The sequence below is a fragment of the Vigna unguiculata genome, chromosome 9 (assembly GCF_004118075.2).
Source record: "Vigna unguiculata cultivar IT97K-499-35 chromosome 9, ASM411807v1, whole genome shotgun sequence".
NCBI lineage: Eukaryota > Viridiplantae > Streptophyta > Magnoliopsida > Fabales > Fabaceae > Vigna > Vigna unguiculata.
Window position 1 is genome coordinate 34,928,969 of NC_040287.1, and position 14,495 is coordinate 34,943,463.

A 14,495-nucleotide genomic window follows, 5' to 3' on the forward strand; every position below is an offset into this window, starting at 1 on the left:
TGTATCATGGGTAAAAATATAAAAGCAAAAGATAACCATGAAAAGAAGTAAAAAGGTGAAGTATAGGCTAGAAGTGATTGCAAAAAGAATAGTAATAAAATTTTACTTAGCTGTTGAATTAATGCAACTTAATAAAGATAATTTAATTTAATATAAAAAGATACATCGGTTCCTTTTATTTATATATATATATATATATATATATATATATATATATAGAGAGAGAGAGAGAGAGAGAGAGAGAGAGATAGAGAGAGATAGATAACACATAAACACTATTTTTTTTCTCAACACTCACCTAACACCAATAAAATGATACTTTGATATTAAAATATCAAATAATATCAAATAATTTGGGATAAATTAACTAGAAGAGTGGAAAATATATTTTCTTTTATTATTATTAGAAGAATGTAAAACTTTTCATGAATTGAAAAAAGAGTGTCTTTATATTTGTATTCCAATATGGTGAAATACTCAACTCATTCTATTTATAAGATTACAATCAAAAGTGTTTATTTATATCACACAACATTATTATAAAAATAATAATTAAAAATTAAAATATCAACTTACATATTTTAACAATCAAATAAATTATACATTAAAATTATATAAATATTATTGAACAATATTTTAGTCTTTTAAAAGAATAAAATTATATATATATATATATATATATATATATATATATATAGTGACGGATCTGACAAAAAATGTTGGAGGGGCTAAAGTAATATAATTTTGAGATTATTAGATTCGATCATTAGTATAATGCTTTAATAAATGAATTCTCTAACTGAATTGATAATTAGTCTAATGCTTCAAAATATGTGAAGAAATAGAGTTTATCTTCTTTTCATCAATAGTTTCTTTTTTATCACTTTTAAAAAATGAATTTATTCTTTTATTTTTTATCAATATACTTTTCTTTTGTAAATAACATTAAAAAATAATTTATCATAGTATTTTTTTTTTTATGATTGAGACACATAATTATTAAAAGAAAATATATTATAATCAAGTCATAATTAAAATTTGGTTATGAAAAAACACATAATACATTATTTATTTTTCTTCTATATTCATAAAAAAAATGAATATACAAAAAAGTTCATGAGATAAAAAATAATGTTTGTCGAGACAAGAGATAAGAAAGGGATGTAATAGAAGAGAAATGAGAGCAAAAATAATGAGTTTGTATCTAACTTTCTTTTTCTTCAAGAACAAAAAGAAAACATATGAGAGTAAGAAATGATTACAATATTAGAGTGAGAAATTATTACAATTTGTGAAGAACTAAAAAGATAATAAGAAAGAAAATAAAAATTATCTTAAAAAATATTTGGTTTAATTACTCTTTTGATTCATGTTTTGGTTTTAAAATGTTAAATTGATCCTCTAGTTTTTTTAGTTTTAATTTGGTCCCAATTATTAAAAAATTGATACAATTTGATCTTTTACGATAAATTTCGTTAAATTTTTTAAAACAGATCAATGACTTTTTTTATTAAAATTGAAACTCTTAATATATGGTTTATTTTGTTGGTGTAATTAACATTATTGTAGGATCAATTTTTGACAAAAAGAGGAACAAAAAATAAATTAAACCTAAATATTTTTATTCTTTATTATATTTAATTTTATGTTTTATTATTTATTAACACTAAATTTTGTGCTTTATAAAATAAATGAAAAAAATACACAATTTAATTTTCATCAATTTCTAAAATATATTACCTGTAATTTAATAAATTATATATATATATATATATATATTATAAATTTAAAAAAGTTTAAAATTAAAGCACCTCTCTGCCCCATTAAAATCCGCATATTATTTATATATATATATATATATATATATATATATATATATATATATATATATATATATATATATATATATATATAGAAATAGTAAATAATTGTAATACAAAATTTATAAAAAAAATAATAAAGAGTTATTTCTAATGAACTATGGATTAACCCACTTCTCAACTTAACTAAACATGTTTAACCCGTAATTAATTTCCATTTAATCTATATGTATAGAAATTAAAATTTTTCCAAATCAATCTAATTCAAACTTCTAAATTAACTCACATATTTAAACTCATCCAAACATTACTATTTAAATCAGCAATAAAAAGCAGTTTGTGATGGGCCTTGTATGGGTCGCCAATAAAATGAGAATGGGACTGGTAGTTTCGCCTTAAGATTGTTAAAATGCCTTTAATCACATCACATCATTATTATGCAGATACAGATGACTTTCTTATCGCAAAGGCAAACGACATGTTTGTTTTATTTCATATATTTTTATTGTAATCACGAATGTGTTGTGTTTTCGTTTGATTTCTTACCTTTTATTTTAAATTTTACAAATAAAAAAACAAAAATAAAATATAATATTTGACTAATATAAAAATATTGTGGAGTGGTAAGATGTCTTTGTGGTTAGATGGAAAAGAAGAGAGAAAAATATTGTAAGAACTTTTAGAAAGTAAATAAGTTATGAACAATGGTATTTTGATAATTTTATCTTACAACTTAATAAGATGACATCTTCTAAATAGTTTTAGAGTATAAAAAAAATAAAAATATAGAAAATCGCTTAAAAAATACTCAAAGTTATGATAGAAAGTTGTTAAAATTTAATTGTTAAAGAATTATTTTTCATGAGATATCCCTTTATAATAATGTTTATCAAGGTAATCTTTAATAATTATCATTTTTTTCAATGAATGCTACTCCTATTGAAATCTAAAAAAGTGACACTTTTTTAATATTCTATCAATGTTATTAGTGTTATTTGAAGGTAATTTCATTCTAATAAAACATTTAAAAATACAAAATTAATCTAATTAGTTTGTAATGAAGTTTTTATCCAAACACACTATTAAACTAGTAAGAAGCGATGAATACATAGATATTGGGTAAAGGAAATGTAAGTGTCGATATCCTTGAACAATCTTCCATTTAATCGTAATTGTTATTATTCGGTGAATGACTTGAAATTTAAGAAGAAAGGAGCATGCATGGCGTTGGTTGCAGAAGAGGTAGGGGACCAAGGATAAGAAGAGTCAAGTTGGGTGCCACTGAAAATGGGAATTACAACATTGCTAGTACTACCTAGGTAGCACCGTATAGACTAGAGGGGTGGAAAGAACATAGAAAAGTTTGTAAAGAAACACCAAATTCAACTCGCATCCGACAAGACAATGAATCCGTACGTTTTTGTGTGTCGCACGTCTGCAACAAGTTGGTGTAATAGAGTGCAGATGCGGGTACGATTGTGCGTGCGTGCGTGAGAGTGTACGACACGACACAGATTTGATTGGTTCATCATAGTCTTTCACATTCAGAGTTTCTGAAGTAGTCGGTGGCAGGTGGTAGTTGATTAAAAGTTAGAAGTTTGGAAGGAGCTTTAAACGCATGCAGTGTGCATGGTGGAGTTGTAGTTTTGTGCACAATTTGCGTCATGAATCGATAGCCACAAAGATGTGTCGTCATGCTATTCCTTTCAAAGTTTATAATAATATTTTAATTCATTTATTTATTTATTTTCAGTTCGATATTTTAATTACTTTTTAATTATTTATTTTAATGTTTTGTAGTAATGTAATATGATGATTGAAATGACTGATAACGTATTATGTGAGCTATCAATATTTTCAGCTAGACCTTTGGTCAGGCGGTCCAAGTATAAGCTGTCGAAGGCCGTCCGTTACAGACAGATAATTCAGTGGATTGTTAGTATGACAATTTCTCCGAAATAATTTTAGGGAGCTCGGAATCGAGCAGCTTGAGAATAAGCGGCCGAAGGCCGCCCGCTACGGTCGGTCGACCATAAGTAATTGAAAATCACACTGAGACCCTCATCAAAGTAAGTGTCGACGAACAAAGGTCATGATTTGCCATTCTCGTCTAATTATGAGAGGACAACAACATAACCGAAACCTAAATATTAAAATAAAACAAGTCAGTAATCAAGTTTAAAAAGCAATTAAGCCATGATTAAGAAAATCTTAATCACAGCCCATATAAAAAGCTATAAATAGGATCCCAAGAAAAGTTGGTAAGGACTTTTACTTCGCATTTATTTTCAATATTAATTATTTTCATCCGAACGGAAGATAGAAAGGAGACTGAAACGGATGAAGTTACGAAAAACAAAGAGTAAAAAAAAAAATAAATGTTTTAGATAAGTGTTGGGTCCCTGTACAAAAGCACATAAAAAAATGAGTCAAAAATATTATTATTCCATTCACTAGACCCTTTGTAATCATGTCACACATCTCGTTAAAATACTTTCTTTACTCTTCATACTCATACACTTCGTCTCGTCTCATTAGTACGGTAAATTTGCTTTTCACACCATAAAATATCATGTCACAATATCATCACACCAAAAACATTCATTTTACAACTTTAAATAAAAGTATTTTAACTATGTTTATTTTTCTTTTTAACTTCAAACTTTAATATATATTAGTGAATTGTAAAGTAGGAGCAACGTTTTTTCAAGAGTATCAAACTATATTCTTTTTCGTATCCTTAATTATATATGAAAACGAAGAATATTAACTTTAATTTTTAATTCAAATATTAAACTATTTACTTAACAATTAGTTAAAAGTTTATGTAGTAATCAAATCATTCAAACATGTTATTATAAAAAAATTCAAATATATAACATATCTCAATTGATTATTTTTAAGATTATTGATTACTTGTTATTATTATACTATAATAATAATTATTATTATAATTATGATATTCTCTTCTCTCACTATGTTATTAATAATAATAATAATAATAATAATAATAATAATGAGTTAATAGTCATAATCATAATCATAGTAATGATAAAAACATATATCAAATTCAAGTAAAATAACATGATAATTCAGATATTTATGGAAAAAATTGGATGTTTTAATTTAATTATTTGATAAATCTTGTAAAATTAGAAAAATTGAGAGATCTTAACAAATTTTTAACTAACTATTTTTTGAATGAGCATTTTAACTTTTATTTTAATTGAATAATTAAGATTAGTAATATATATATATATATATATATATATATATATATATATATGTTAATGCTTAATAAAATTCTCATTACATACATATGACTAATTTTCTTTTTAAATGATCTTGCCAAAAAATGGATTTTTTTTTATTGCAATTGACTTAAGCTGAATCTATAACTATATATAAAGGGGATTCCCTCTTTGTGTCCACATTTCATAATTCCAACTTTACCCTTTATAATTTAATTATTTATTAAATTTTTAAAAATTAACGGTTACTTTTACAAGTTTTTATAAAATTATTTACTTATCTCCTTTTTCTTTTTTTCTCTACTATTCATCAACAGTTATTTTTCTCTTATTTTCTCCGTACATTTTATTTTTTATAAATATACTTTTATTTTGTTTATTAACTTAATAACATTACAATATCATCAATTATTAATATAATTCAAAAAATGCGTACACAGAGGCGCGATAACGCCTGTGTTTACACTAGTGTTAATAATGTGCTTATATGTTTAGAAGAAAGTTTGGCGAACATGTGACTAGTTTTAAAAATCTTATAGGAGTGCAAACTTTTATATGTTGTGTTTATAGAGTTATTTATGTTTTGAAGTTTGAATCAAAGATTTTTAGAGACTTTGATTAGAAAGTCATTATACTTTAGTTTGATATGGTCTCTTAAATGAACGAGTAATTTCTTGAAGTCCTGGAAGAAGATAATATCAGTGTTTACATTTTTATGATTATATAGTTCAAAATTTATGTGTTTTTTGTGAGAAAAATATTATCCTAATGAGTCGTCTAATTTGACTTTTATTCACAGATAATCATAGTTTAATGTTTTATTATATTTGTTTAATTTTTTTCATAATAAATATAATTTATCTATGATTAATGAAGAGGTATAATTTTTTATTATTATGAATATAATCCTTTTGATTTATGTTCATGTTTTTTTATTTTAATAAATTTTCATATAATACTAAAAATGAGTGTCTCCCTAAACATTTTTACCATACACAGAACGAGGACATTTTATATTGATATGAAAAAACGACAGAGTGAATCTAAAGCATTATACTATACTATTCTACACACAATAGATATCCCCATTTATTCCTCTTACATTATTCTATTTTAAACTTCCACCTAATTCGTATCAGTAAGAAAAGTGCACTAATGACATGGGTAAGAAATGTAATTTAAAACAAAAATGTGAATTTTTTTGTCTTTCTGATATACATTGAATTGAATTGTCTATCAATTATCCTTCTTTACCTTCATCGAGAAATCAGGATTCCTTCCTAATCCATAGGCCCACCTATTTCTAAAAGAGGATCTTCAATCATACTTCAATTGAAACGCAATAATAAACCCAAATTATTTCATTGATTGGTTTTAACTTGAAAGTTTACGTAGCCAATTGACTCTATACACAAAGAATGTTAAAAATATTTAATTAAAAAAAGTAAGAAAGTGGCTTAAATGTCTTTTTGGTACTCATTTTCGTAGTGTTTGTTGCGAATGGTACTAATCTTGACAGAATGTGTGTTTGTTGCGACTGGTACTAATCTTGACAGAATGTTTAGAATGGTTCTCATTTTTATCGAATGTTTGAAATGGTCCTCATTTTCGCAATTGATTTATTTGGTCCTTTTCTGGTCCTTTTCTGTAACGTTGTTTAAATCATTAATGGAGCATTATACATATGGCACAACCATATGTACAGTACACGTAATACCTTAATACAAACCGTGCCACCTGTACAATGCTCTGTTAATGATTTAAACGGCGTTACAGAAAAGCACCAAATAAAACACTAATTGCGAAAATGAGGACCATTTTAAACATTCGGTACAGATGAGGACCATTTTAAACATTCTGTCAAAATGAGTACCATTCGCAACAAACACTACAAAAATGAGTACCAAAAGGTATTTAAACCTAAAAAAGTGAAAATCTCTTTCATTAACTTGAAAATTGAACCAATTTGTATATTTTTTATTTATGTCATAAATTAAAATGAGAACACATATCCAGTTTTCTCTTATTTAACTAAGGTAATTACATACTAAATAATCAGGTCAAGACGTAATTGAGTTACTAAATCATTAAACTCACAAGTTATTAGAACCCACAAATAATGCGAACTCAGATAATTGAACCTCTTGATTCAAACCTATTTAAGGAAAAATTTACAAAATAGAATAATATATATAACATAAAATAAATAATTATGTTTTTATTAATTATTGCATTAATTGTTATTTGATGTATTTGGCTAACTTTTGAACGTATGAGTGTTTTCTACATACATAACTCTACTCGGTGTTACAATGACCAACACCAATATAAACAAAACGAGTACAAAAAAAAAAGAAAAAAGAGTACTTAAAGTTTGAAGTGTTACAATGTTTTTGAAATCTCTACTTAATATATTCCATTCGGTCCGTAAAACTTAAGAACATAAAAGTTAAAATTTTATTTTTAAAAATTGAAAAGTAATTAACTTTTGGAAACAATCATTGTCAAACCATGTGATGAAGCACGGCATTGCTAAAATTTTAAAAAGACAAAAAATAATTGAGGGTCGTTATAGATTATGAATAGAATAAAGAGAAGCAAAGCCTTACAAAAAATAATTAAAAAATTATGGTGGGGAATCCCGAATGCGAGAGCTACTCCAAAAAGACCGTGACCTTTAATTATTTATACCGGCAGTTTGAAAATAAAAATATATATACAAAAAGATGAAATGTAATAATTTTATTCCTTTTTTTTTAAAGTAGTATAATATTTAAATACTAATCTTTATGCATTATTAATATAAGTTTATAAGAATACCTTAAAAGAAAATTACTATAAGAATAAGCTTTTAAGATTTTCCTTTATTTTCATTAAACTTACTAGAATAACAAATAATATATTATAGTGACATATAAACTTAACATCTTTTAAACTTACTATAAAAAAAGTGTACCTCAAAAAATTTCTTTACTACCATCAAAGTTACTTTAAAGAGATGTTTCATGACATCTATAATATAACCTATGTAAGTTGTTTTATATAGTATTTTTATCGTGACATAATCAAACAACTTAAAGTATTTTTTGTCAAAAAAGTAATTCGTTTAAAAAAAATTAAATAATTTCAAGTTAATATTTTGAAATTTATATTAATATTTTGTTTTATTAATGGAAACATTTTTTTTATTCTAAGCATTGAATTTTTAGAAAAACAATTAATAATTTTCTTAAACGGCTTTAAAGAGCCACCCTTAAACATTTTCTACTAGAGATGTTTTAAAAGGTAATTCAATTTTAATTAAAAAATTAATAAATACAAATATAAATGAATTAATTTAAAGTTTCTTAAAGCATTTATAGTTTTTTACAATAATTTTTATCAAGGTGAATTGGATACACAAGTTTACCTATATCTATTTATTTAGATGATTTTTGTTACTAGATATAGTTTGTTTATGTTGTAATTTTTATCGAGTTTGACATGATTCCATATTTTTCTTTATTTTTGTTTGTTTACTTATGTTTTGGATCATGATAAATTTGCGAACTTTAAGTTAAGTCTCTGATAAACTTTTGTAGTATATTGAATCTTTAAAATTTCAAAATTTGTCAATAAAGTCTCGATGGTTAAATTTTTCTCTTGAGGTAACATTTAATTTGTGACTATATAATACATTGATGCAAACTACAGTAATAACATAATAACAATGATCTCTCTTAAAAATTTGTTATTGTATTTACCTAAAATTATTCATAAAGCTAATAAAAATTATAAATTTATGAAATTACGAAATATGAAATAAAAATATAGTTTTATGATTTTAAAAATTTATAATTTTATAAAATATAAAGTATAAAATTATAAAATGTTATAAATCGTAAAATTGAAAAAGTATAAAATTATAAATTATAAAACTAAAAATTATAAAATTATAAATTTAAAAAATTATATATTTTTATTTTATATTTCATAATTTTATAAATTAATATTCTTTACTAGTTTTAAGAATAATTTTAGGTAGATAGCGAATTTTTAAAAGATTCTTGTCAATAGAAAAAATTTGACGGTAATATCTTAATCAAAAAGATTTAAAATTTTAAATATTCAATAAACCACAAAAATTTAATATAGACTAAAATTTTCAATCTATCGGGCCTCCAAAATATAATTAAACTTTTCTATTTTTAATAAATTTTTATATGATAACAAATAATTAATTAAGATATTTTGGGTGTCAACAAGATTAAGGCGCCAAATTCATCAATGTTCATAATAATATTAAAATAATCATAAATTCTCTCTGAGATGTTACAGTAAATTAGTGATTTTTAATGAAAAGTCACAGTAACATATTAATGATTAAAATGAACAATAAATATATTGACGAGAGAATTTATCATATCATAAGTCGTAGACTCTATACACTGGACTAAAAAATTTAGTGAGACATATATGATTATATATATATATATATATATATATATATATATATATGTCGCATTTGGTTGTGAAGAGGCACATGCAGTGGCCAAGCCATGGTCACAGCCTCGTAAGGCCGACCCTTACGACAGGCATAAATAAACACTGATGCCTGAAGACACCGTGTGAATTGCGCGTTTCTCTCTCATTGTTTTTTCAGAACAAATTCTACCACCATTTAATAATTTTTTTTTTCTCTCTCTTTCACCACCTCCAACAACTACATCAACACACAACCCAATTATGCTCCTTTGACAGATATCAGATCAGGCACAGCAGATCTTGGACCCGAATTACCATCCCTTCAGAAGGTTCGTTTTTTTAACCACAAATGTTCCCTCTTTATCTGCTAGGGACAGTGTCTGTGCTACAATCACCAGGTGTTTTTGTTTTGGTCAGGTTAGTGTTTTTGTTCCTTTGACCCCTCACACCATCGCCAGGTGTCTGCTGTTTATGTTTTGCAAAAGATTTTGAATTCCTAGCATATCCATTAAATCAGTATATATTCTTATCTGATGGATGCAGCATGAGCATGGGCTGCAAGCTCGAGATGAGATGTCGTATATAAATATTTTTTCTAAGAATTTATTCTTGTACTGCAAGTTTTACTTGGTGGGCATACATTGTTTATCTGAATTTTTGAATGGTTGGTTGGTTTTCTTCCACTGCGTAGGTCTATTTCAAGAGACAAATATTTCAAGAGACAAATATTCGTGGAGCTTTGAGGAGTTGCTTCTTATACTACAACTCTGGCCAACTCTCTAGCAATATTTTCACCAAGTGTTGAAGCTGTTGGTCCTTCCTTTTCTGGTTCACGGTTTTTTGTGGACAGGCTTCTATCTCTTGTTCTGCGTCTTCCCATCGATTATGGCTAACTTTTGAATCACTCTTGCTTCAATGTTACCGCTGATAACTGAGTCAGACAAGATGTGAGCGGCAATAGGATTATAGGAATCGTATCAAGTTTGAATAAAACTATAAAAAGGATTCAGAACAAGCTTTATCTTCTGTCATGGCCTTGTGCAGGTGTCTCTCCTTTTTTACTGGAAAGAAAGACAAAAACAAGGTAACAGATATGTACTTATATATATTGGGTGTGCTTCATTTGTATTTCAAAAACCATACTGGGTGTGTTCGATTGCTGTTTTCAAAAACTATTTTTTAAGTAACAAAAACAAAATATAGTGAACAGATACCCAGACGCAGCACCATTTTAACGACTTGGATCCTCGAGTTAGGACTACAAAACAGAAAAAGTGGTGAGAGTATATCGTATACCTTACCTGCTTTTTTTATTTCTTCAGAGTGCTGCTGAAGGGTCTTCAACGGGGGACCTTAAAGCTCAACTTGGCGAAATACAGCACCCGAAGATTTCATCAGAGCGTCGTGATTTGAAGCCGGCCACCCTTGATGTGACGGTACCCTTTGGTGTGCAGAAGAATTCAAGGGGAAATGTGAGGATTATGAACCATGAGAGTCCTGTGAAGACTGAAGTGGAGGAAGCTTATGAAGGAGAAGACGAGCATGAACAGTCTCCTTCCATCAAGAGGCAGCTCTCTGATTTTGATCTTCAAGTCCACCAAGCTGCTGCAAGCAAAGGAAGATGTGATCCATCAAATGAAGAGATAAAATTTGAAGACCAAGTTAACATTCAATTCGAAGACACAGAACATAAATACAGCATAAAGAGTGATGATATGATCCAAAGTGGACATGTCAGTGATCCCGGGATTGGAAAGACTGACTTTTGGGCTTCTCCGGAGCTCAAGAGATCTTGTTCTGACCTTGAAAGAAGGGATGTTCTTATGAAAACTTCTCATCTCTTTCCAACTTCCAAGTCACAGTCTTTTGAGGATTTACACGGATTATCAGCATATATTAATCTAGAAAGCCCGAGGTCTGCGATGACTCACTGCAGTGCTGATAAAGTGATGTTGAAAAGGCATTCCTCAAGTCAAGTTCTTCCTTCTAGAAGTAAAAGATTGTGGTGGAAGTTGTTCCTCTGGAGCCACAGGAATATACATAGATCAAAGTCAAGCAAATCGACACAGATACATCCTGCAATTGCTGCTTTGAGTAGTCAATGTGGGTACTCCTCCGACACCCTTGAACCAAAGCAAGGCAAGGCTTTGAGACACGAAGAATCACCCTCACCAACCTCATCTTTTGGGGAATATTTTCAGAAAAGCTGCGATGAACAAAACATTGTTAACCAAAGGTGGAGCAGATTTCAGAAAGACCATTTTGGATTTTGGCCACAAAACCAATGGGTGGCTTTCTCAACCGAATCATCCTCGCTTAGCAGAGTGGATGAGTGGGTGAAAGATCTCGAAATTCAGCAGCCACCTCCTGAGGATGATGACTTTGGTGATGACAGCATTGGAAGCATTGCATTCCCACCTTCTCCTGATGATGGTAGATCAATGGCAAGAAGCACATCTCAGTTGATTCGACATTCAGATGCCAATATTTCAAAAGAGATAATGCATGCCAATAGTCTGGTCCAGTCCCTGAACCCCGCCTCAACTGCTGCTCATATATCAGGCATTGGTATAAAGGCCATTCCCTCTCTTTCGCACTTCTTCAGTCTCCGCTCTGTCAATTTGTCAAGCAATCTTATAGGTATGCTTTTCTGAGACAAAAAAAGTTACCTTTAACATCATCAGTTAATCATAATGATAACACTAACTAATGTTGATTGGCTCTCCTTATTGTTGATTTGTTAGCTCACATCACTCCTGGATTTCTCCCAAAGGGTATTCATACACTGAATCTGTCAAGAAACAAAATCAGCACTATTGAGGGCCTCAGAGAATTAACCCGGTTGCGGATACTTGATTTAAGTTATAATCGCATCTCAAGAATTGGACAAGGTTAGTTTCTACATTGGCTGATGCTGAATGAAGGTTAATTTATTGGCCCTGTGCAGTATTTTCTATAATTTAGTTACCCACCGTGTTCTTATCAGGATTATCAAATTGTACCTTAGTCAAAGAGCTATATCTTGCTGGGAACAAGATAGGTGATGTTGAGGGGCTGCACAGGTTACTGAAGCTAACAGTTCTGGACTTGAGCTTTAACAAGATCGCAACCACAAAAGCATTAGGTCAGCTGGTGGCTAACTACAACTCACTTCAGGCTTTGAGTCTGCTAGGAAACCCAATTCAAAGCAACATCAGTGATGAGCAACTGCGCAAAGCAGTTAGTGGTCTTCTTCCAAAGCTTGTGTACCTGAACAAGCAATCTATAAAGACTCAAAGGGGACGAGAAATGTTCACTGATAGTGTTGCCAAAGCTGCACTTGGGAACAGCGGCCACAACTCCTACAGAAGAGTACTGAAGAAAGGTGGTGGCCAAGGAGGGTCAAGTTCCTCCGGTGTGCATAGAAGCAGTGCTAGTGTTTCCCACAAAAGCAGGCACAGGTCAAGGAGCCGAACTAAGCGTCATTAGTTCTATGTGCAATTTATCAGTCTGTTTCTAAGACTTCATGAAGTGGAGGAGTAATTTTCAAACTTGTTTTTACCAATATTTGCTTCATCCTGTGGAATAAACGTTGGTTGTGATTGTTGCTGTGTTTGTTTCAACCTGTTAGTTATCTTGGGTGTTTGATGAAGACTTGGATGTAGAACAGTGTTCATCGTTTAGCTGGTTTCCCGATATACTTAAAAGTGGAATAATGAAGCATGAAAATTTGTGGATTTTCATGTTGAAGAAGTTTTTCTGCAGCCTTTTTTTCTTGGCAATGTCACACTACGTTTAAACGTTTTAAGTTGATTTGAACTTCCCTCACTCATCGTCATTAGTAGTTATCAATGTTGGATGTCAAAAATTTTGGAACTGGAATTGAGAATGTTCCATGAAACACTACATAATCTAGTTGTCTGCATAAACTGTTATATAAGGTAGTCCTGCTAAAGATGATAGCTTGTAAACAGGCTACTAACAGCCACAAAAAGGAAGAGAAGGGGAAGCATAGACTACATAATAAAAGAAATTTTAATACAAAATAGAGATATTCGATCTTAAAAATATACATATAAAAACAGAAGAAAAAGAAGACAAGGTAGCAGTTATTTTGTTGACCAATGTAGACGACCGATAGAATAGCAACAAATTTAGAATTTATATTATTTTATACTAGTGTAAACACAGGCGCTATCGCGCCTGTGTGTACGCATTTTTTGAATTATATTAAGAATTGATGATATTGTAATGTTATTAATTTAATAAACAAAATAAAAGTATATTTATAAAAAATAAAATAAAAGGTACGAAGAAAATAAGAGAAAAATAATTATTGATGAATAGTAAGAGAAAAAAAGAAAAAAGAGATAAGTAAATAATTTTATAAAAACTTATAAAAATAACCGTTAATTTTTAAAAATTTAATAAATAATTAAATTATAAAGGGTAAAGTTGGAATTATGAAATGTGGACACAAAAGAGGGAATCCCCTTTATATATAGTTATAGATAATATTTTGTAATTAAATACTTTTTAAAAATGAATTTTTATGGTTTTAAGTAACCTATTGTTAGGTGTGGTTAAGCAGACCTTAAGTATTAGTTAATAACATAATATATATTTTATATCTTTAGCCTTGTGAAAAAAGTTCAGTACAACTTTTGAATTATTTTCAATTCAACTCTTAAATTTTTAAATTTTTATATTTAAATGTATCGAGTCTGGTTTTATTTATCAGTCATCATTTTTTTTCCATCTTATGATTTCCTTAAATAAATTTTACTTTCTGAATCTTCTCTAGAAATGGTCGAAATCGATCACAACTTTCTAATCCAACATTCAACATTAGAGTATTAGATATGCTTGCGTGCTCAACATTTCCGTAGTAGTTTCAAAAAGCGTTTCTTTCATTAATAGACTATTTCACCCACCCATTAAATTAATCATTTTCCAGGCACTATTTATGATCTTTAGATTA

The 14,495-nt window shown here is 28.5% G+C and overlaps 1 protein-coding gene across 2 annotated transcripts; it reads left to right on the forward strand.

The window, feature by feature from the left end:
* The first annotated feature begins 9,579 nt into the window (after positions 1-9,579).
* On the forward strand, positions 9,580-13,278 carry LOC114163148. 2 transcript variants are annotated; one of them, XM_028047274.1, is made up of 5 exons: positions 9,580-9,864; positions 10,227-10,619; positions 10,858-12,175; positions 12,280-12,426; positions 12,522-13,278. In XM_028047274.1, the coding sequence occupies exons 2-5, from the start codon at positions 10,566-10,568 to the stop codon at positions 13,001-13,003; spliced, it is 2,001 nt and encodes a 666-aa protein (XP_027903075.1). In that variant the 5' UTR covers positions 9,580-9,864; positions 10,227-10,565; the 3' UTR covers positions 13,004-13,278. The 2 variants fall into 2 exon arrangements, with proteins under 2 accessions (XP_027903075.1, XP_027903074.1); XM_028047273.1 differs by having other exon boundaries at positions 9,590-9,952.
* Positions 13,279-14,495: the final 1,217 nt, after the last annotated feature.

Bases quoted from the DNA above. Each gene is read 5' to 3' on its own strand.
- LOC114163148 (XM_028047274.1), top strand. From the start codon at position 10,566: ATGGCCTTGTGCAGGTGTCTCTCCTTTTTTACTGGAAAGAAAGACAAA. The intron at 10,620-10,857 runs GTAACAGATATG...TTATTTCTTCAG, and splicing joins GAAAGAAAGACAAAAACAAG to AGTGCTGCTGAAGGGTCTTC. The intron at 12,176-12,279 runs GTATGCTTTTCT...TTGATTTGTTAG, and splicing joins TTTGTCAAGCAATCTTATAG to CTCACATCACTCCTGGATTT.